The sequence below is a fragment of the Oncorhynchus mykiss genome, chromosome 32, assembly GCF_013265735.2.
Source record: "Oncorhynchus mykiss isolate Arlee chromosome 32, USDA_OmykA_1.1, whole genome shotgun sequence".
Taxonomy (NCBI): domain Eukaryota; kingdom Metazoa; phylum Chordata; class Actinopteri; order Salmoniformes; family Salmonidae; genus Oncorhynchus; species Oncorhynchus mykiss.
Window position 1 is genome coordinate 19,850,957 of NC_050572.1, and position 24,673 is coordinate 19,875,629.

At 46.7% G+C, this 24,673-nt stretch overlaps 1 protein-coding gene across 2 annotated transcripts in view; it reads right to left on the minus strand.

The window, feature by feature from the left end:
* LOC110489401 (CUB and sushi domain-containing protein 3) overlaps positions 1-24,673 on the minus strand; it is a 650,169-nt gene that overhangs the window by 37,097 nt on the left and 588,399 nt on the right. For both annotated transcript variants that reach the window (XM_036971421.1, XM_036971422.1), the window contains exons 57-61: positions 23,055-23,237; positions 20,641-20,817; positions 16,687-16,866; positions 13,744-13,917; positions 1,522-1,695 (exon numbers count right to left, since the gene is read on the minus strand). In XM_036971421.1, the coding sequence (XP_036827316.1) occupies positions 1,522-1,695; positions 13,744-13,917; positions 16,687-16,866; positions 20,641-20,817; positions 23,055-23,237 (888 nt within the window). The remainder of the gene's footprint in view (positions 1-1,521; positions 1,696-13,743; positions 13,918-16,686; positions 16,867-20,640; positions 20,818-23,054; positions 23,238-24,673) is intronic.

Genomic DNA, 24,673 nt, shown 5'->3' on the forward strand with positions numbered 1-24,673 from the left:
TATGAGTGACAACTAGGGTTGCAACATGCTAGTAACTTTCTCAAAATTCACTAGTTTTGGAAGATTTCTGGAATCAGGATGGAACAAGCAGGAAATCTGGGAATACTCCAATTAGTATTTCCAGAAAAACCTGGGAATTGTGGTAAAGCAAGCCTAGTGACAACAAAGCCCACGGGCTAGATTCCTGGACACAGATTAAGCCTACTCCTGGTCTAAAAAAGTCGAGGTTGTTGCCAATATATCCTCCAAACACCGGCTTCGAGAGCATTTTCACTTTATACAATGGGTAAATGGTAAATCATTTATGGGGTCATTTTGGAGTAACTTTCTCACTCATCATTATTCAAGATAATTATTCACAAGCTTGATGTAGTCATTGCATTCTATTACTACTTTAATACACATGTAAGTGAATTTGTCCCAATACTTTAGGTCCCCTAAAATGGGGGGACTATGTACAAAAAAGTGCTGTAATTAATAAACGGTTCACCCGATATGGATGGAAATACCCTCTTATTAAAGCTGACAGTCCACACTTTAGCCTCATAGTCATTGTATCATTTCAAATCCAAAGTGCTGGAGAACAGAGCCCCAAAAAACTAAAATGGGTCACTGTCCCAATACTTTTGGAGCTCACTGTACATGCAGAAATACAGATATTAAAATAAACAATTCTGAAAATCATCCTGCAATAGAGCATGCTGGGCAATATGATATGTGGCTCTATGTAGATCCCTCCTTTGCCTTCCAAAGAATCATCAAAGAAACATTTCTTCCAAAAAGGGTTCTTCAGATCAAAAAATGGTTATTGGTAGGATCCTATCCCCCCACATAGAACTCTTTTGGAAAAAAAAATCTATGAGTATACGCTACAGCTAGAACTGAAACTACACAATGGTATCAGCCAGCTGTGAAGGCTAGGGCCAGGAGAATGTCACTAGTGTGCCCCTGATGTAACTGAATCCCCCTACAGCCATTCCTACACATTTCATATCTTGACAGGCTCCATTCTTCTCCCCCGTCAATACACTCTCTCCTCTCGGAGGGCACTAAAAGGAATGACCCTGCCTTTTCTGGAATACTTTTATCAATAAGAGATGTGTGTGGAGGTTAGGTCTGCAGCCATTATAGTGCACTACTTTGACAACGGCCCATAGGCTTCTGCCATTTGGGACGTAGTCTTGGTATACCTCAGGTGGCCCAGTGTCAGAGGGAGGACATTGATTCCAGTTGTTTGACAGAGTTAAATAGTTTACAAGCTGTGCTTTAAGGCATGCAAAGAATGCTAGAAATAGGAAACAGAGATGATGTACTCTAGAGGAATAAAGAGAGGGGCAGAAAGGTTATGGGTGTGTATATACACTGAGCATACAAAACATATTGAGTATAGCATATAAAAAATGCAGTAATGACGCTTTGGGGCCAAGTATCACACATAGGACAGATGTACACCGAGTTGTATATGCTGTGCGACCCTCACGCTTTGTGGGACACGGGCACACACACACAGTAGATGCTTACCTATACAGCGAGGCTGGAATCCGCTCCAGGAGCCGTCGGCCTGGCACATGCGTGTAGTGGAGCCCACCGGGAGATAGGGGGCGGTACAGCTGAACAACACCTCTGACTGGTAGATGAAGCTGCGTCCCTCTCTGGAGCCATAGGCAGGCACACCAGGGTCCCCACAGAACTTGGCTACGACAACAGATCAAGAATAGGAGATCAAAATAAACATTTTTAAAAAACACACAGGAGCAGTGTTACCGGCTTCTCCCCCGGCGCGGTGTTGATTGAACTTCAGCAAGAAGAGAGTGGGAATTTGACCAGAAAAATCACACAAGTAAAGTCACTGGGTTTTGCCCCTGTGCGGGTTCGCTCCTCCTGTCACAGTATCTCTTTGTATCTGCGATCCTGGCAGGTACCATGGGAGAAGAAGATGGAGTCTTACAGACCAGACAGACATGAATGACATCGACCCTCAAAGGGCTCAAAGCGGTCGTTGAATGCTGACCATCTGTGGCTGTCCAGCAAACACTTGGTCCGTCCAGAAAGAATCCATAATTGATGTTGACGTCATGCTTGGCTGATACATTATAAATGTGCCAAGCAAGACTCCCTCTCTTACTGTCTGGGTACTAGGAGGACTACAAACTTGACTTTTTCTTGATGAATAATAGATACACTGTCAAGATATAAAAAAGAGAGGAAGAGGAAGAGAGAGCAGAGAGGGGTTTTGAGAGACCAGAGAGAGTAGACAGAGATGTAAAGAGAAGAAGAAGAAGTAGAAGAAGAGGAGGAAGAAGAGGAAGAATACAAATAAAAGTGTGCTCCCTGCAAGTTTACAAAGTCACAGGCAGCCATACTTTATTTCATTCCCATAGCTGCTGCTGCACGTTGCTTCAGCGTTCTGAAGGGTGGGGTATTAGAACTACCTTGATGATTTACTGACCCTTTAACATGCTCTCCTCTTCACCCCTCCAGCCCTCTACATCCTCCTCCCCTTCACCCCTCCAGCCCTCTACATCCTCCTCCCCTTCAACCCTCCAGCCCTCTATATCATCCTCCCCTTCACCCCTCCAGTCCTCTACATCCTCCTCCCCTTCACCCCTCCAGCCCTCTACATCCTCCTCCCCTCCAGCCTTCTACATCCTCCTCCCCTTCACCCTCCAGCCCTCTACATCCTCCTCCCCTTCACCCCTCCAGCCTTCTACATCCTCCTCCCCTTCACCCCTCCAGCCCTCTACATCCTCCTCCCCTTCACCCCTCCACCCCTCCAGCCCTCTACATCCTCCTCCTCTTCACCCCTCCAGCCCTCTACATCCTCCTCCCCTTCACCCCTCCAGCCCTCTACATCCTCCTCCCCTTCACCCATCCAGCCCTCTACATCCTCCTCCCCTCCAGCCTTCTACATCCTCCTCCCCTTCACCCTCCAGCCCTCTACATCCTCCTCCCCTTCACCCCTCCAGCCTTCTACATCCTCCTCCCCTTCACCCCTCCAGCCCTCTACATCCTCCTCCCCTTCACCCCTCCACCCCTCCAGCCCTCTACATCCTCCTCCTCTTCACCCCTCCAGCCCTCTACATCCTCCTCCCCTTCACCCCTCCAGCCCTCTACATCCTCCTCCCCTTCACCCCTCCAGCCCTCTACATCCTCCTCCCCTCCAGCCCTCTACATCCTCCTCCCCTTCACCCTCCAGCCCTCTACATCCTCCTCCCCTTCACCCCTCCAGCCTTCTACATCCTCCTCCCCTTCACCCCTCCAGCCCTCTACATCCTCCTCCCCTTCACCCCTCTACATCCTCCTCCCCTTCACCCCTCCAGCCCTCTACATCCTCCTCCCCTTCACCCCTCCAGCCCTCTACATCCTCCTCCCCTTCAACCCTCTACATCCTCCTCCCCTTCACCCCTCCAGCCCTCTACATCCTCCACCCCTCCAGCCCTCTACATCCTCCTCCCCTTCACCCCTCCAGCCCTCTACATCCTCCTCCCCTTCACCCCTCCAGCCCTCTACATCCTCCTCCCCTTCACCCCTCCAGCCCTCTACATCCTCCTCCCCTTCACCCCTCCAGCCCTCTACATCCTCCTCCCCTTCACCCTCCAGCCCTCTACATCCTCCTCCCCTTCACCCCTCCAGCCCTCTACATCCTCCTCCCCTTCACCCCTCCAGCCCTCTACATCCTCCTCCCCTTCACCCCTCCAGCCCTCTACATCCTCCTCCCCTTCAACCCTCCAGCCCTCTACATCCTCCTCCCCTTCACCCCTCCAGCCCTCTACATCCTCCTCCCCTTCACCCCTCCAGCCCTCTACATCCTCCTCCCCTTCACCCCTCCAGTCCTCTACATCCTCCCTTTCAACCCTCCAGCCCTCTATATCCTCCTCCCCTTCAACCCTCCAGCCCTCTACATCCTCCTCCCCTTCACCCCTCCAGCCCTCTATATCCTCCTCCCCTTCAACCCTCCAGTCCTCTACACCCTCCAGCCCTCTAGATCCTCCTCCCCTTCCCCCCCTCAAGCCCTCGTACCCTCTACTTCCTCCTCCCCTTCACCCCCTCCACCATTTACATCCTCCTCCCCTTCACCCCCTCCACATCCTCCTCCCCTTCACCCACTCCACCCCTCCTACCCTCTACATCCTCCACCCCTTCCCCCCCTCCAACCCTCTACATCCTCCTCCCCTTCACCCCTCCACCCCTCTACATCCTCCTCCTCCTCACCCCCTCGACCCCTCCTCCGATTCTCGTTTGAAGCCCTGTCTGATGACCCACTGGGGCAGGCAGATAAGAACTCATTAATTATGTACAGATTACTAATGATTACCCCCTCCGCTCTTCACTCTGTCATACGGAGACTGACAGATGGGTTGGCAGAGGCTGAGAGACATGTAGGTAAACTAAACATGAAGGCGAGTGGGTGAATTATGATTCCCTGGGTGTCTTTCTGTATAGAACATTCTCCAGGTGTAGAATTGATGGTTGGGTCTTCTGATGTTCAAATGTACTTTCCAAGGTCTCTGAGTTATGAACTTATAGGTGAATTATGATTCTCTGGCTTGTTGTATGCTAGAGACCGAATCCTCAATAGGTGTAGGAAAGATGGTTGAATCCTCTGATGTTCAAATATGTCTTCTAAGGTTTCTGAGTCTGAGAGAAAAAAACAGTGGCATCGAAGTTAATTCCCCTGCATTATTTATAATTCCCTCTAACAACGGGACTGAAGCCTTGTCTCAGCAAGACTGAAACTTTTTTAAACAAAGGCTTTTCACAAATCCGTGATTGTAAACGCAGCAGACATTGTAACTTTTGAGCAGAGTTCCAAGGAGATGGCACTGGTTTGAGAAAATCTGCCAAAAATATACAACCACCTAATGTAGAGTGACTTGTTCTCCCTTCAGTTCTGTGCACGTGTGTGTGTGCATGTGTGTGTGTGATTGTATGTGTGGGGTTGTGTGTGTGTATGAGCGCGCGTTAGTGTGTGTATGGACGTTTTGAATTGTGTATGAGGGGGATTGATATATGTGTGTGTGCACGTGCGTCTTGCTCATACGTTTTGGGATGATTCAGCAGCTGTCCACTTGTCTGTCATTGGGCATAGCTGCTCATCATGGTGGAATCCCTCCACTTCTTGCCTCCCATCACCTGCCCTTTAACAGGAGGCCTCTGCTTGTCTTTTCAATTCAATACCATGTTATCTGCAGTACATCACAGTTCCCCTTCATTTTGGGTCAAATCAAAGTGATGGAGAATCGAGGGGCATTAATGCCCAAACGATTGAGGGTGACTGATGTCCCTACAACAGGGGGAAGTTCGTCAGACCAGACCAAGGACCTTATGAATGGCCGCTTCCACCTCTAACTCAGCTGTCAGTCAACCAACCAATGACACCAAGAACATTGGGATATGTTTTTGTTCCTCTACAGTGGAGAGCAAGGTGACAGTGTAGCATTCATTCTGAAGCCATTTGTTTCAAATGCAGTGTCGGATACCAGATCACATGCTTGAACGGAAAAACACAGAACTATAATCCACCAGAGACACAACCTTATTCAGTTGCACTTTAGTGTGCATTGCTGACTTAACAGGGTAACAAATTAAATCAAACTTTATTTGTCACATGCGCCAAATACAACAGGTACAGTGAAATGCTTATTTACAAGCCCTTAACCAACAGTGCAGTTCAAGAAGAGTTAAGAAAATATTTACCAAGTAGGCTAAAATAAAAAGTCATAATAAAAAGTAACTTAAGAAGAATAACGAGGCTATACACAGGGGGCACCGGAACCGAGTCAGAGTGCGAGTCAGTGTGCGGGGGTACAGGTTAGTTGAGGTAATTTGTACATGAAGGTGGTGGTGAAGTGACTATGCATAGATAATAAACAACGAGTAGCAGCAGTGTTTGGTGGCGATTATATTAATTGTTCAGCAGTCTTATGGCTTGGAAGCTGTTGAGGAGCCTTTTGGTCCTAGACTTGGCGCTCCAGTACCGCTTGCCGTACGGTAGCAGTGAAAACAGTCTATAACTTGGGTGACTGGAGTCTCTGACAATTTTATGGGCTTTCCCCTGACACCACCTATTGTACAGGTCCTGGATGGCAGGAAACTTGGCCCCAGTGATGCACTGGGCCGTTCGCAAAACCCCCTGTAGCGCCTTACGGTCAGATGCCCAGCAGTTGCCATACAAGGTGGTGATGCAACTGCCAGGATGCTCTCGATGGTGCAGCTGTAGAACCTTTTGAGGATCTGGGGACCCATGCCAAATCTTTTCAGTCTCCTGAGGGGGAAAAGGTTTTGACGTGCCCTCTTCACGACTGTCTTGGTATTTTTGGACCATGATAGTTCGTTGGTGATGTGGACACCAAGGAACTTGAAACTCTCGACCTGCTCCACTACAGCCCCGTCGATGTTAATGGGGGCCTGTTCGGCCCGCCTTTTCCTGTATTCCACAATCAGCTCCTTCGTCTTGCTCATATTAAGGGGGAGGTTGTTGTCCTTGCACCACACTGCCAGTTCTCTGACGTCCTCCCTATAGGCCGTCTCATCGTTGTCGGTGATCAGCCCTTAAACTGTTGTGTCATCAGCAAACTTAATGATGGTGTTGGAGACGTGTTTGGCCACACAGTCGTAGGTGAACAGGGAATACAGGAGGGGACAAAGTACACACTCCTGAGGGGCCCCAGTGTTAAGGATCAGCATGGCAGTGTGGCAGTGCGGGGGCACCGGTGTCATGTAATTAAGGTAATTATGTACATGCAGGAAGGGTTATTAAAGTGACTACGCATAGATAATTATAGAGAGTAGCAGCAGCGTGGAGGGGGGTGCAAATAGTCCGGGTAGCCATTTGATTAGATGTTCAGGAGTCTTATGGCTTGGGGATAGAAGCTGTTCAGAAGCCTCTTGGACCTAGATTTGGCACTCCAGTACTGCTTGCCGTGCAGTAGCAGAGAGAACAGTCTATGACTAGGGTGCCTGAAGTCTTTGACAATTTTTAGGGCCTTCCCCTGACACCGCCTGGAATAGAGGTCCTGGATGGCAGGCAGCTTGGCCCCAGTGACATGCTGGGCCGTACGCACTACCCTCTGTAGGGCCTTGCGGTCGGAGGCCGAGCAGTTGCCATACCAGGCAGTGATGCAACCCGTCAGGATGCTCTTGATGGTGCAGCTGTAAAAACTTTTGAGGATCTGAGAACTCATGACACATCTTTTCAGTCTCCTGGGGGGGAAATGTTTTTCTCGTGCCCTCTTCACGACTGTCTTGGTGTACTTGGATCATGTTAGTTTTTTGGTGAGATGGATGCCAAGGAACTTGAAGCTGTCAACCTTCTCCACTACAGCCCTGTCGATGAGAATGGGGGCATGCTCGATCCTCCTTTTCCTGTAGTCCACAATCAAAAAAACTGTTGAGGGAGAGGTTGTTGTCCTTGCACCACACGGTCAGGTCTCTGACATCCTCCCTATAGGCTGTCTCATTGTTGTCGGTGATCAGGCCTACCACTGTTGTCTCATCAGCAAACGTAATGATGGTGTTGGAGTTATGCCTGGCTGTGCAGTCATGAGTGAACAGGGAGTACAGGAGGGCACTGAGCACGCACCCCTGAGGGGCCCCCGTGTTGAGGATCAGAATGCCGGATGTGTTGTTACCTACCCTTACCACCTGGGGGCGGCCCGTCAGGAAGTCCAGTATCCAGATGCAAAGTGAGGTGTATAGTCCCAGGGTCCTTAGCATAGTGATGAGCTTTGAGGGCACTATGGTGTTGAACGCTGAGCTGTAGCTAATGAATAACATTCTCACATAGGTGTTCCTTTTGTCCAAGTGGGAAAGGACCGTGTGGAGTGTAATAGAGATTGCATCATCTGTGGATCTGTTGGGGCGGTATGCAAATTGAGTGGGTCTAGGGTTTCTGGGATAATGGTGTTAATGTGAGCCATGACCAGCCTTTCAAAGCATTTCATGGCTACAGACATGAGTGGTAAGGGTCGGTAGTAATTTAGGCAGGTTACCTTAGTGGTCTTGGGTGTTCTTGGAGGTCTGATTGACCTCTGGCTTGACCTCTGGCGTGTGTTACTGGGCAGCTCTTGGCTGTGCTATTCTTTGTAGTCTGTAATAGTTTGCAAGCCCTGCCACATCCGACGAGTGTCGGAGCCATTGTAGTAAGATTCGATCTGTCCTGCATTGACGCTTTGCCTGTGTGATGGTTCATCGGAGGGCGTAGCGGGATTTCTTATACGTTTCTGGTTTAGAGTCCCGCTCCTTGAAAGCAACAGCTCTACCCTTTAGCTCAGTGCAAATGTTGCCTGTAATCCATGGCTTCTGGTTGGGGTATGTACGTACAGTCATTGTGGGGATGATGTCCTCAATGAACTTATTGATAAAGCCAGTGACTGATGTGGTGTACTCCTCAATGCCATCGGAAGAACTCCGGAACATATTCCAGTCTGTGATAGCAAAACAGTCCTGTAGTTTAGCATCTGCTTCATCTGACCACTTTTTTATAGACCGAGTTACTGGTGCTTCCTGCTTTAATTTTTGCTTGTAAGCAGGAATCAGAAGTTATGGTCAGATTTGCCAAATGGAGGGCGAGGGAGAGCTTTGTACACGTTTCTGTGTGTGGAGTAGAGGTGGTCTAGAATTTTTTTCCCTATGGTTGCAGATTTAACATGCTGATAGAAATTTGGTAAACTGATTTAAGTTCCCCTGCATTAAAATCCCTGGCCACTCGGAGCACCGTCTTTAGATGAGCTTTATCCTGTTTGCTTATGGCGGAATACAGCTAATTTAGTGTGGTTTTAGTGCCAGCCTCGCTCTGTGGTGATATGTAGACAGCTATGAAAAATACAGATGAAAAATTTCTAGGTAGATAGTGTGGTCTACAGCTTATCATGAGTTACTCTACTTCAGGCGAGTAAAACCTTGAGACTTCCTTAGATATCATGCACCAGCTGTTTTTTACATAAATGCATAGGCCCACCCCATGTCTTAACAGAGGCTGCTGTTCTGTCTTTCAGATAGAGTGTATAATCCACCAGCTCTATGTTCTTAATGTCGTCGTTCAGCCACGACTCGGTGAAACATGATATATTACAGTTTTTAATGTCCCGTTTGTAGGATATACGTGCTTTCAGTTCGTCCCATTTATTTCCCAGCGCTAGAACGTTAGCTATCACAACAGAAGGCAAAGGCAGGTTAGCCACTTGTCACCTGATCTTCGCAAGGCAACCTGATCTTTTGCCTCGAAATCTCAGTTTCCTTCTCCAGCGAATCACGGGGCAGCAACATTGTGTACATAAGAAGTTACGAACAACGCAAAAAAACTAAAACAAAATAGCATGATTGGCTGAGAGCCGATAAGATGGCAGCCCTACCCTCCGGCACCATCAAAAAACAACAGGCAAATAACACACTAACAACAGGGATATAACACTGTAACAAGAGGGAAATAACAGGGTAACGACAGGGAAATAACAGAAACAAGAGGGAAATAACACGGTAACAACAGGGAAATAACACGGTAACAACAGGGATATAACACACTAACAACAGGGATATAACACTGTAACAAGAGGGAAATAATAGGGTAACGACAGGGAAATAACAGAAACAAGAGGGAAATAACACGGTAACAACAGGGAAATAACACAGTAATAAGATAGAAATATCAGGAATCAATAGGGAAAGAAGACAGTAACAACAGGGAAATAACATGGTAACAACAGGGATATAACACTGTAACAAGAGGGAAATAACACGGTAACAAGAGGGAAATAGCACGGTAACAACAGGGATATAACACTGTAACAAAAGGGAAATAACAGGGTAATGACAGGGAAATAACAGAAACAAGAGGGAAATAACACAGTAACAACAGGGAAATAACACAGTAATAAGATAGAAATATCAGGAATCAATAGGGAAAGAAGACAGTAACAACAGGGAAATAACATGGTAACAACAGGGATATAACACACTAACAACAGGGATATAACACTGTAACAACAGGGAAATAACACGGTAACAACAGGGAAATAACACGGTAACAACAGGGATATAACACTGTAACAAGAGGGAAATAACACGGTAACAAGAGGGAAATAACACGGAAACAACAGGGAAATAACACGGTAACAACAGGGAAATAACACAGTAACAACAGGGATATAACACTGTAACAAGAGGGAAATAACATGGTAACAACAGGGAAATAACACGGTTATAAGATAGAAATATCAGGAATCAACAGGGAAAGAAGACAGTAACAACAGGGAAATAACATGGCAACTAATACAATTTTATTGTCACATACACATGGTTAGCAGATGTTAATGCGAGTGTAGCGAAATGCTTGTGCTTCTAGTTCCGACAGTGCAGTAATATCTAACAAGAAATCTAACAATTCCCCAACAACTACCTAATACACACAAATCTAAAGGGGTGAATAAGAATATGTACATATAAATATATGGATGAGCGATGGCTGAGCGGCAAGGTGCAGTAGATGGTATAAGGTACAGTATATACATATGAGGGAGTTGCAGTTGCGGTTGAGGGCGGTGCAGTTGCCGTACCATGCTGTGATACAGCCCGACAGGATGCTCTCGATTGTGCATCTATAAAAGCTTAGCAGGGTTTTAACTGACAACACAAATTTCTTCAGCTTCCTAAGGTTGAAGAGGCGCTGTTGTGCCTTCTTCACCACACTGTCTGTGTGGGTGGACTATTTCAGTTTGTCTGTGATATGTACACAGAGGAACTTAAAAAAAACTTCTCCACTGCTGTCCCTTTGATGTGGATAAAGGGGTGCTCCCTCTGCTGTTTCCTGAAGTCCATGATCATCTCCTTTGTTTTGTTGACGTTAAGTGAGAGGTTGTTTTCCTGACACCACACTCCGAGTGCCCTCACTTCCTCCCTGTAGGCTGTCTCGTTGTTGGTAATCAAGCCCACTACTGTTGTGTCGTCTGCAAACTTCATGATTGAGTTGGAGGCGTGCATGGCCACGCAGTCGTGGGTGAACAGGGAGTACAGGGGGCTGAGCACGCACACCCTTGTGGGGCCCCAGTGTTGAGGGTCAGCGAAGTGGAGATTGATTCCTACTTTCACCACCTGGGAGCAGCACGTCAGAAAGTCCAGGACCCAATTGCGCAGGGCGGGGTTGAGACCCAGGGCCTCCAGCTTGATGATGAGCTTGGAGGATACTATGGTGTTGAATGCTGAGCTGTAGTCAATGAACAGCATTCTTACATAGGTATTCCTCTTGTCCAGATGGGATAGGGCAGTGTGCAGTGTGATGGCGATTGCATCATCTGTGGACCTGTTGGTGCGGTATGCAAACTGAAGTGGGTCAAGGGTGGCCGGTAAGTTGGAAGTGATAAAATCCTTGACTATTCTCGCAAAGAACTTCATGATGACAGAAATGATAGTCATTTAGTTCAGTTACCTTTGCCTTCTTGGGTATAGGAACAATGTTGGCCATCTTGAAGCATGTGGGGACAGCAGACTGGGATAACGATTGATTGAATGTGTCCGTATACACACCAGCCAGCTGGTCTGCGCATGCTCTGAGGACGCGGCTAGGGATGCCGTCTGGGCCAGCAGCCCTGCGAGGGTTTAAATGTCTTACTCATGTCGGCCATGGAGAAGGAAAGGGGCGCAGTCCTTGTTAGCGGGAAATAATGCGTTAACAACAGGAAAATAACACAGTAACAACAGGGAAATAACACAGTAACAACAGGGAAATAACACAGTAACAGCAGGGAAATAACATGAAGCAACAGGGTAATAACATGGTAACAACAGGGAAATAACATGAAACAACATGGAAATAACAAGAAACAAGAGGGCAATAACACAGTAACACAGGGAAATAACACAGTAACAACAGGGAAATAACACAGTAACAACAGGGAAATAACACAGTAACAGGGAAATAACACAGTAACAACAGGGAAATAACAAGAAACAAGAGGGCAATAACACAGTAACACAGGGAAATAACACAGTAACAACAGGGAAATAACATGAAACAACATGGAAATAACAATAAACAAAAGGGCAATAACACAGTAACAACAGGGCAATAACACAGTAACAACAGGGAAATAACACAGTAACAACAGGGAAATAACACAGTAACAACAGGTAAATAACATGAAGCAACAGGGAAATAACATGGTAACATGGAAATAACATGAAACAACATGGAAATAACAAGAAACAAGAGGGCAATAACACAGTAACAACAGGGAAATAACATGAAGCAACAGGAAATTAACATGGTAACAACAGGGAAATAACACAGCAACAACAGGGAAATAACACAGTAACAACAGGGAAATAACAGGGAAATAACACAGTAACACCAGGGCAATAACACAGCAACAACAGGGAAATAACACAGTAACAACAGGGAAATAACAGGGAAATAACACAGTAACAACAGTGAAATAACACAGCAACAACAGGGAAATAACACGGTAACAACAGGGAAATAACACAGCAACAACAGGGAAATAACACAGCAACAACAGGGAAATAACACAGTAACAACAGGGAAATAACACAGTAACAACAGGGAAATAACACAGTAACAACAGGGAAATAACACAGTAACAACAGGGACATAACACTGTAACAACAGGGACATAACACTGTAACAACAGGGAAATAACACTATAACAACAGGGAAATAACACTGTAACACCAGGGAAATAACACAGTAATACCAGGGAAATAACACAGTAACAACAGGGAAATAACACAGTAACAACAGGGAAATAACACTGTAACAACAGGGAAATAACATGAAACAACATGGAAATAACAAGAAACAAAAGGGCAATAACACAGTAACAACAGGGCAATAACACAGTAACAACAGGGAAATAACACAGTAACAACAGGGAAATAACACAGCAACAACAGGGAAATAACATGGTAACGACAGCAAATGAACAGGAAACAAAAAGGTAACAACACGGTAATCAACTGTTCATAGTTTGTATGAATCTGCTGAGAAAAGGTGACATAGCATTGAATACTTTCTACATAACTTGTGCTTATTACCTGCTATTTATAGTTCTTAATAAAGTACAAAGTACCCTTTGTTCTAACCTTTTCTAATAAAGTTTAGGCTATTCGTTTTAAAATCAAATCACCACTAAAAGTCACTGACTATCTATGGAGTCATAGAACTATAGATACTGTGGACATATTTGCCAAACTGAAACAAGGAAACAAGTACATGAAGAATGCGACAAAATGTCAATTTCACAGGTACACTGAGTGTTAGTACTACTGCAGAGAGTGTGAAGTTGCATCGATGTGCGAGAGAGTGGAAAACACCACGAGAGGGAGAGGGAGGAGAGAGCGAGAGCAAGAGAGAGCAAGAGAGCAAGAGAGAGAGCGAGAGAGCAAGAGAGAGCAAGAGAGAGAAAGAGAGAGAGAAAGAGAGAAAGAGAGAGAAAAAGAGAGCGAGAGAGAGCGAGAGATAGCAAGAGAGAGCGAGAGAGACAGCAAAAGAGAGAGAGCGAGAGATAGCAAGAGAGAGAGCGAGAGAGCAAGAGAGAGCAAGAGAGAGAAAGAGAGAGAGAAAGAGAGAGAAAAAGAGAGCGAGAGAGAGCGAGAGATAGCAAGAGAGAGCGAGAGAGACAGCAAAAGAGAGAGAGCGAGAGAGAGAAAGAGAGAGCGAGAGAGGAGCACAAAATAACAGAAAACAAAAGAACAGGAGAGAAGAGGAGAGGAGAGGTGCGTGCTACTCACGTAGGCACTGAGGCACCATTCCGTTCCAGGTGCCGTTGCCCACGCAGGTGAGGATGGCAGGGAAGGACAGCTCGTACCCGGGGGAGCAGCTGTAGCTCACGCTAGTGCCCCACTCAAAGTCTGTGCCCTCCAGGACCCCATTGGAGATGGCAGAGGGTGCCGCGCAGGTCACCGCTATGGGGGGAGAGGAGAGGGAGAGAGGGGTGAGAAAGAGGAAAGAGGGTGGGTGTAGTTGGATAGAGGACAGGGATAGGGAGGATGAGAGAGAGGGGAGGGAGGACAGAAAGGCAAAGGGGAGAGGGAGTTTACTCTCTGTGTAATACTGTAGTTAATGCTGAATTACTCTCTTACTTAACCCTCATTATCCCTGTAAGGAATCTCATGAATCAATTAGGGATGAATTATACTTTACCATTCCATTCATGGCATTAAAGCAAACAGTGAACACACAGGAAACCTTTGGAAAAGGGCCACAGCCAGGCTAACAACTAAAACAACACATTCTCAACAACAAAATCTTAGGAAATTAGGTCTAAGGAGTATTTGTGGCTGTGCGAAGCATGACCATGTAGTATAGTTATATAATGTCACCCTTAGTGGACATTTACTGCCAGCTGTCTAACTGAAACAGAACTAATGCTTTTCTCTCAGACCACTAGCCTCCGGGTGTCATGACGACTGCATCCCCAATAGCTACGGAGTGCACTATATAGGGAATAGAGTTCCATTTGGGGTGCAGCCAATGACTGTCTAAACAAACATGAAAGTGTTGGGGGGGCGACGTCAGGGAGGTAGAGAAAGTCAAAGGGACTGTTTGTTTGTCTGAGAGCTGCCTGGGAGTCTCGCTGCGCCCCAGCCTACGCCACGCTTGAGTGGGTGAGAGGGATAGGCTGGATGACTCATGTTGCACTCTGTAGAGTGAGTCTCTCTCTCTCCCATGCCTGTTATTCACACTGACTTCTGCCAACCACTATGTGGAGACAGGTATACTCCTCTCACTGAATTAGAGTAACAGCAGATAAGGCTTTCCAGAACACTGTGGGCAGAAATATATTTTCCAGCAGACTGTACAATAAACACACTCCTCTCACCGAATAGCAGTAAGATAGGCTTTCCAAAATAGTGCACCATGGATACTGCTCTCACTGGATAACAGGAATAGCACTGTAGGTAAGCGTTTGAGCAGAAACAGCACGAGTGGGATATGCAGAGTTCAGAGAGGGGTAATCCAAGAGAATTAGGATTCTATTTTGATGGGGGAAATCTCAGTGTTTGTAGATTACTGGCTAGGCTTGGTGGGTGTTGGGCAGGGGTGCGGGAGGGGGGAGGGGGGGGGGGGGGGGGTGATATCTTGAAGGAACCTCATGTGGGAGCTGCCATATAGTTACAAGAAAAATGGGTCGTAGGTTTAAAGCAACGTTGTCAAATTGCAGGGGGAGACTTTGGTTGTGTCCAAAATGGTACGCTATTCCCTATATAGTGCACTACTTTTCACCAGAGCCCATTGGTACTCTATTCCTTATATAGTGCACTACTTTTCACCAGAGCCCTTTGGTACTCTATTCCTTATATAGTGCACTACTTTTCACCAGAGCCCTTTGGTACACTATTCCCTATATAGTGCACTACTTTTCACCAGAGCCCTTTGGTACGCTATTCCCTATATAGTGCACTACTTTTCACCAGAGCCCATTGGTACTCTATTCCCTATATAGTGCACTACTTTTCACCAGAACCCTTTGACTGAGAGGGTAGTGATTCCCTCCCAATTAATCAGCTGACTATAAAAACAAACACATTTGTCAAGCCCATTGCCTGTGCTTATTGTCATCTATGTGCTCCGGTAATAAAAGGCATAAACGTGTAATAAGTTCCCAAATGTTCTATTAATATTCTGAATTAGTATTGGACATGCTTGGTGGCTCGTCCATTGAGAGTAGACCAGCTTGCCTTGTACTAAGCTAATGAATAATATGTTTATGCAGTGGTTTCACAGCTGCTCTGACAGCTCCTGCATTTCACAGGCGCAGAACACAAATATTCTCACATACTTATACAGTACATGTATACACACACACAAGCACACACACACACACACAAACACACACACACACACACACACACACACACACACACACACACACACATCAGTTTGTTAAAAGCCAATGTCAGACTTTCACCCAGCCATTTCCATTTTCAGTTTGCTTCCCGACACTTTAACATCCATATTCATAGATCCAACTGTGCATCATAAGAATGCACTGCACCAAGATATCACTCTGCAGCTGTTACATATGTATGTACAACACACTCTCTCACAGAGCCAAGAGATTCAACTCTAACCTGTTCAAATGGATGGCCATATCTGTGTTAATTGTAATTTGTCCAAGATAATGGTAATACAAAGCAGCATTTTATGCAAGTTGAGAAAGCTTTTTTTTATGAAGAAGAGAAACCTTTTCTGCCTTGCATATAGTGTCAACAACAACAAGACAGGATATTACAATAACAAACCAAAGCACAATGCTGTCCTGTATTTAAACTCTTCCTCTGTGACTGCTAGCAGGACACCAAGACATCTAGGCTGCTGTTGCTCAGGCAACCAGTGTGGGAAGGGAACCAGCAGGTGTTTAGTGTTACTGTGAATAAGCTATACCAACCTGTATTGAAACTCTGGGACAATGCCAACCTTGATTATTTCCTCCCTGAGACTGGGAGTCATTGAACTATATTCTAAGGTGTAGATACACATATTCCAACACTCAAATTGAAGTATCAAAATAAACAAACCGAAAGCTCATAGGGTTCTAGCTAAAAGTAGTACCCTCTAAAGGGCCCTGTCTTTGAAGGATGTCATGATGCCAGAATGTCATTAAGATATGTTCCACAGAGCATTATGGGTAATGAAGTACATCATGCTACACATGTGTTGCTAGGCCTCACCTTTGCAGGATGCCATGATGCCACTCCAGGTACCGTTGGAGGTGCAGGTGCGCACGGGTGAGCTGTCAGCCTCCATGGTGTATCCTGGCGCACACAGGAAGGTGATGTTCTGACCAATAGCAAAGTCCTCTCCATACCTCATCGCATTGGCTGGAACCCCAGGGTCACCACAATTTATCACTGTGATGGAAAGAAAGAAAGAAAGAAAGAAAGAAAGAAAGAAAGAAAGAAAGAAAGAAAGAAAGAAAGAAAGAAAGAAAGAAAGAAAGAAAGAAAGAAAGAAAGAAAAAGGGGAAAAAAAGAGAAAGAAACTAACGAGTGACACAGAGTACCTGGTTGCAGCAAACAAGCACATAACAAAAACGATACATACCCAGTAAGACACTTTACTCTGTAACAAACCATTATGTTTTTTGGCTCTTTTGTGCTATAGATGGTGATATCTATGACGGCGGTCGAAGTGCGATTTAGGCCCCATTGTTGGTCCGGTGTGAGATATGAATCGGGCTGTGACAACAATCGGCGGGGAACCTAATCCACAAATCATCTGAAACTACCCATGTATGCAGCCAGCAACAGATATCTCCACTGAGGAGATACCACCTCGCCTCTTTAATTCACAATGATAGATCTCACTATCACAGGAGAAAATCAATAGCTGTAAGCAGGGGAAGCTGTGTTCTCATACAGGGGTCTCCTGGGTTTAACTTCCATAATCAATTCTGTCGATCTTTTACAACTATCACTCCCTTCTCTTCTATGGATGAACAAACAGGGGCGGGATAGGGAGGAAAGCGGAGAGCAGAAAATAGAACGCTGCATGTTTCCAGAGTCTACCTGGGAATTCAGATGAAAAGGTCAAATAAACACATTAGTACTTCTGTACTCCCATGTGACTCACAACAAACCCCAAAAGTACTTTCCATATTTATTTTTTCATTTTGGAAAAAAAGTTCCCCCCTATTGATTTATGTATCAATTCCGGAATCACAGTTTTACATACATTTTGTGTCTTTTGTGGAAAAACGTGTGAATGATGCTTCAGAATCAATCATCAGAGGCGTTAGCTTGTAAAACTGTCTTGGTGGCGTGAACAATGGCTCGACCAAAATGCTAATACGACTCCACCCCCGGATAGCAACCATGCATCACCCTTCTCAGCCTGCTCACTAAACACATGTAAAGACGCATCAATCATTCCTACTTTAACATGCCACAGGCAAGGGATGCTTCCCCAAATAGCACCCTGTTCCCTATATAGCGCAATACTTTTGATCAAAGCACTATGACTATAGGGAATAGGGTGCCATTTTGGGACGTAAACCAAGGTCTCTATGGAAAGAGAGCGCAGTAAAGATAAAAACAGGCCCGGTAAAAAAAATATGGGCACTAAATGGCATACGATGAAAGGCAATGAACCTGGCCTGGAGGAACCAGTATGGTCTGTATGTCTAGTGGGGATATGGAGACAGACAGGCAGTAGTTCATAGATCTAGTCATCCATTTCTGAATGAACTGAATCTGAACCTCTCTACCAGGAGAGGTAGAGAGGAATTATCTACCTGAAGTGGAGTAAGTCCCTCTCACTCTCCTCTTTTTCTCCCTCTTCCTCTCTCTCTCTTTCTCCCTCTCTCTCTGTTTTTCTCCATCTCTCTCTCCCTCTGTCTATCTCTCTCTGTCTCGCCCTGGGCCTGGATTTAAATCACATCGACTCCCTGGTGTTGTCTACTTGACTGAGGAGGATCTGAAGAAGTGGGAAGAGCTGAGGAGGGTATGGTAATGTACACCAGGTAACAGAGGCACAGAGGGATTGATTTCCTTATCTTGCTGGAGCAGGGGCACAGAGCTCTTCTGACCTTTCCTCTCTCTCAACCCGCAAGTCACTGTGTGTGTGACTCCTCCTCGTTCTGTCTCAATCCCTAACCCGCAGGCTACCTTAAAGAGCTTCCTCACTTCGACCAGCCCACCCTTCCTAGATGAGAGGAGCAGCATGTTGAAATGTCATGAGGAGAGGATGCAAGATTTTGGTTGCATTCCAAATTACACCCTTTTCCCCTATATAGTCCACTACATTTGACCAGAGGTGTAGTGCACTACTTTGGTGAAAAGTAGCGCACTATATAGGGAATAGGGTGCAATTTGGGATGCAACTCTGTCTTAAGCCTGAGTCAACTAATTTACCCTATGCCCTATTTATGATAGGACCTGATCAAAATAGGTAATCTACGAGAAAAATATATGAAAATGAAAGATCACAATCGAACATAGAAATACATCTGTGTACATTTAGCTGAGTCATATCTACTGTCTATATGTATTGAAATCTCCCCCAAATGATTGTGGCGTTATCAGTAGGATTTTTCACACAGCCCTGTTAATAAGCACACAAAAAAAGTCCAGTGCCCTTAGTCCCAAAACGTCTCAGGCATTTCAGACCATAATGAATAAGATGACATGGACTGGTGCAGGATCAAGTCCCAGATCTGTTGCCGTTGGGGGCAGTGAGGTGGGTTTATGAGGACTTATTGGTGCAGCTGGGGGCAGTGAGGTGGGTTTATGAGGACTTATTGGTGCAGCTGGGGGCAGTGAGGTGGGTTTATGAGGACTTATTGGTGCAGCTGGGGGCAGTGAGGTGGGTTTATGAGGACTTACTGGTGCAGCTGGGGGCAGTGAGGTGGGTTTATGAGGACTTATTGGTGCAGCTGGGGGCAGTGAGGTGGGTTTATGAGGACTTATTGGTGCAGCTGGGGGCAGTGAGGTGGGTTTATGAGGACTTATTGGTGCAGCTGGGGGCAGTGAGGTGGGTTTATGAGGACTTACTGGTGCAGTTGGGGGCAGTGAGGTGGGTTTATGAGGACTTACTGGTGCAGCTGGGGGCAGTGAGGTGGGTTTATGAGGACTTACTGGTGCAGCTGGGGGCAGTGAGGTGGGTTTATGAGGACTTATTGGTGCAGCTGGGGGCAGTGAGGTGGGTTTATGAGGACTTATTGGTGCAGCTGGGGGCAGTGAGGTGGGTTTATGAGGACTTATTGGTGCAGCTGGGGGCAGTGAGGTGTGTTTATGAGGACTTACTGGTGCAGCTGGGGGCAGTGTGGTGGGTTTATGAGGACTTATTGGTGCAGCTGGGGGCAGTGAGGTGGGTTTATGAGGACTTATTGGTGCAGCTGGGGGCAGTGATGTGGGTTTATGAGGACTTATTGGTGCAGCTGGGGGCAGTGAGGTGGGTTTATGAGGACTTATTGGTGCAGCTGGGGGCAGTGAGGTGTGTTTATGAGGACTTACTGGTGCAGCTGGGGGCAGTGAGGTGGGTTTATGAGGACTTATTGGTGAAGTTGGGGGCAGTGAGGTGGGTTTATGAGGACTTATTGGTGCAGCTGGGGGCAGTGAGGTGGGTTTATGAGGACTTACTGGTGCAGCTGGGGGCAGTGAGGTGGGTTTATGAGGACTTACTGGTGCAGCTGGGGGCAGTGAGGTGGGTTTATGAGGACTTATTGGTGAAGTTGGGGGCAGTGAGGTGGGTTTATGAGGACTTATTGGTGCAGCTGGGGGCAGTGATGTGGGTTTATGAGGACTTATTGGTGCAGCTGGGGGCAGTGAGGTGGGTTTATGAGGACTTACTGGTGCAGCTGGGGGCAGTGAGGTGGGTTTATGAGGACTTATTGGTGCAGCTGGGGGCAGTGATGTGGGTTTATGAGGACTTATTGGTGCAGCTGGGGGCAGTGAGGTGGGTTTATGAGGACTTACTGGTGCAGCTGGGGGCAGTGAGGTGGGTTTATGAGGACTTATTGGTGCAGCTGGGGGCAGTGAGGTGGGTTTATGAGGACTTACTGGTGCAGCTGGGGGCAGTGAGGTGGGTTTATGAGGACTTATTGGTGCAGCTGGGGGCAGTGAGGTGGGTTTATGAGGACTTACTGGTGCAGCTGGGGGCAGTGAGGTGGGTTTATGAGGACTTACTGGTGCAGTTGGGGGCAGTGCCAGACCAAGTGGCATTGGCCAGACACTGGCGGGTGGTGGAGCCGGTCAGCAGGTAGCCGTCCATACAGGAGTAGGTGACCGAGTGAGAGTAGGTAGTTCCGTCCAGCCTGTACACACGGCCGTTACTGGGGCTCCCTGGGTTCCCACACTGCCCCGCTGGAGAGAGAGATGCAGATAGAGTTCGATTGAATGATTGGGTTTATGTGATAATTCAAAATACATATGAAGTTGTTACATCACATTATGCACTGTACATATATTACAATATATACTGTATATTGGTTAGATTTGAGCATCTACAGTGTGGAATCATCTCTGATAAAGACTGCAAAATGCACTTTAAATAAAGTTTGAATTCATATGGACTGATACTGTGTGTCAATGCTAAGTACAGTATTTGTCCCTGCCATGAAATAATCACTGCCCCTTTCCCTACTCCGGCATTCAAACCCCATAGCATCCACTCGGTCTAACCAAATAACAGTAATTTTCCTGGAAATACGTACTTTAAAGCTGTTTACAAAAGAGTTGAGAGAAACGACTAGCATCTAGGCAAGAGTGGAATGGTAGGGCAGCCATTGTTGGAGGGATCCTCGTGGACATGACTTATGCAATGTCCAGAGTGGGATTTCAAGAGCTATGGAAGGAGGCTTAGGGAAATCAACAAGCAATTTACCATGATTGTGTCCCTGAAACATTTGACCATGTTTCCATATGTGAGGTACTTAGTGAGAGTATAAAATAAATCCACATTGCCACTGTCAAAGAAACGTCATTAAGTCATGAGTTAGGGGTTGTGTACTACTATTTAGGGAATAAGGGTGGCATTGAGGGTGGGTTGAGTGAAATGTGAAACATCACTCTTTCACAGAGAAAGGGACATAAAACAGACTCCATGATGGACTTCAAATGGAATAAGTATAGATACAAGCTGAGAAGGGCTGGGAGAAAAAAATTAGAGAGACAATGAGAGAGAGAGAGCAAGAGAGAGGCAGAGAAAGAGAGAAATAGAGAGAGAACGAGAGAAAGGGCGAGAGAGAGAGAGAGAGAGAGAGAGAGAGAGAGAGAGAGAGAGAGAGAGAGAGAGAGAGAGAGAGAGAAAGAAAGAAAGAAAGAGATAGAACAAGAAAGCTAGATTCAGATAGAGAAAGAGAAAAGGGAGCGAGAGGGAGAGAGCGTGCAATGGAGAGAGAGAGAGAGAGAGAGAGAGAGAGAGAGAGAGAGAGAGAGAGGTACCCAGTCAGCCTTGTGGAGGACCTGGCTGGCAGGGCCTTCAGGGGCTGAGAAGTTAACAATCTGTAAATCTATTTAACTGCAGAGCTGTAGTGGCTCAGAGGGAACATGGAGGACAAGCCGTCGTTTCGAGATGACACTAACGCTATCCTGTCACGTTGGAGAGGAGATGAATATGGTGGTTCAGAGGAGCCTGAGGAGGAAGGCGTGTTCTCCTCTGCAGACAGGGAGAGAGACACACACAAAGCATTTGGGGTTGTCTCTGGGTGTCTGGCTGTCACCTGGGCTATTGTCCCTGGGTGTCTGACACCTGGGCCATTTGTCTCTGGGTGCCTGACTGCCATATTTCTCAGTCGTTCGGTAAGTAGAGACACGTTTGAGTACACCTCTTCAATTAAATCTCAGTCCAAGCTCCCTGTTGCCAATTCCCACCTTTCAGAAATGATTCCTGCGCAACGGAGGGGATTGTTTCTAAAGCAGTGTTTTCACACAGTGGGAGGTCGGAGGGAGCAGAGGAAGAGAGGAAAAGGGGAAGAGAAAACCACACCATTAGTACTGGCTTGGTGCTGGGAAGCAGGGTGTTGTAAAGCGGTGTGGAGGGCTGTCCCAAATGGAACCCTTATTACCTAAATAGTGCACTTCTTTTGACTGGATTCCTGTGGGTTGTGCACCACATAGGGAGTAGGGTGCTATTTGGGATGCAGATGAGGTTTGGGGAGCAGAGCAGAGTGGACAGTTGACTAGCTACATGCTTCTCTCAGCAAACAAGGAGGGAGGTAATGTTCCTGTGTACTCCTGGTGTGATGGCTTGTCCCGTCTCATCTTATTCAGGGTGTAATGTGATGGTAGCTATAGGAGCTCCTGTAGCGAGAGGTGGCTCCAGCAGGCTATAGTGCTGTTGTGGTGTTGAGATGTCGTGGGACACAGACCACTACACTGCCACATTCAATTAGCTCTAGGCTGGAGGTGCACAGCCGGAGGTGGCTGGAGGTGGAAGAGGCTGGGTAGGGGGTGATAAAGCACAGCACAGCATAGTGTGTTGCTGGGTTTTCTAGCTCTCAGAGATATGTTGGCTGGAAATGGAATGGTACAGCCACATGTTGGACTCAAAGGACCATAGAGGTTGGGGGGATGGAAAGTGTGTGTGTGTGTTGTCTCACGTTTGCAGAAGGGCTGTGTTCCAGACCAGGTGCCGTTGGGAAAGCACATCCTCTCAGCAGAACCAATCAGCTCATAACCCTCAGAGCATCTGAATTGGACTTTAGTGCGGATCCTGAAGTCACTCTCCTCCCTGCTGCCCTGTGACGGGGTGCCTGGGTCCCCACATGTCCCCTGGGAGTCACCTGCAGAGGCACACACACACACACACACACACACACACACACACACACACACACACACACACACACACACACACACACACACACACACACACCAGCCCGCAGGCACACAGGGAAAAGCAAAAACATAGAAAGAGTTAAAAACTTCTGGTGTTTCGTTCACAATCACATGTTCCAAAGGCCATGGAAACAAACCACAACCCTTTTTTTATTCAAACCAGCGAAGGCACCCGACTCCACTCTGTCGCTCCTTAGCTGTATTTATTCTGGGTGTGCACTCACAGAAAACCTCCAATAGACACATTCACCTCTCACACCGATTCCCCTCTCACATGATTCCATTCACACCGATTCCCCTCTCACACCGATTCCCCTCTCACACCGATTCCCCTCACACCGATTCCCCTCTCACACCGATTCCCTTCTCAAGGGAAATTAATATTCCTGACTGATTCAGGAAGCTGCCATACATCCCCTCCCCCTCTGTCGACATACAGTGAATTCAGAAAGTATCCAGACCCCTTGACTTTTTCTACTTTTTCCTCAAGGATATTCCTGCGTTGTCTTGGCTGTGTGCTTAGGGTCGTTCGTGAACCTTAACCCCAGTCTGAGGTCCCGAGCGTTCTGGAGCAGGTTTTCATCAAGGATCTCGCTGTACTTTGCTCCGTGCATCTTTCCATTGATCCTGACTAGTCTCCCAGTCCATGATGCTGAAAAACATGCTGCTACCACCATGCTTCACCATAGGGATGGTACCAGGTTTCCTCCAGACGTGACACTTGGCATTCAGGCCAAAGAGTTCAATTTTGGTGTCATCAGAGAATCTTGTTTCTCATGGTCTGAGAGTCCTTTAGGTGCCTTTTGGCAAATTCCAAGCAAGCTGTCATGTGCCTTTTACTGAGGAGTGACTTCCGGCTGGCCACTCTACCAAGAAGGCCTGATTGATGGAGTGCTGCAGAGATGGTTATCCTTCTGGAAGGCTCTCCCATCTCCACAGAGGAACTCTGGAGCTTTGTCAGAGTGACCATTGGGTTCTTGGTCACCTCCCTGACCAAGGCCCTTCTCCCCCGATTGCTCAGTTTGGCTGGGAGGCCAGCTCTAGGAAAAGTCTTGGTGGTTCCAAACTTCTTGCTTTTAAGAATGATGGAGGCTATTGTGTTCTTGGGGACCTTCAATGCTGCAGAAATGTTTTGGTACCATTCCCCAGATCTGTGCCTCGACACAATGCTGTTTCGGAGTACTACGGACAATTCCTTCGACCTCATGGCTTGGTTTTTGCTCTGACATGCACTATCAACTGTGGGACCTTATATAGACAGGTGTGTGCCTTTCCAAATCATGTCCAGTCAATTGAATTTACCACAGGTGGACTCCAATCAAGTTGTAGAAACATCTCAAGGATGATCAATGGAAACATGATGCACCTGAGCTCCATTTCG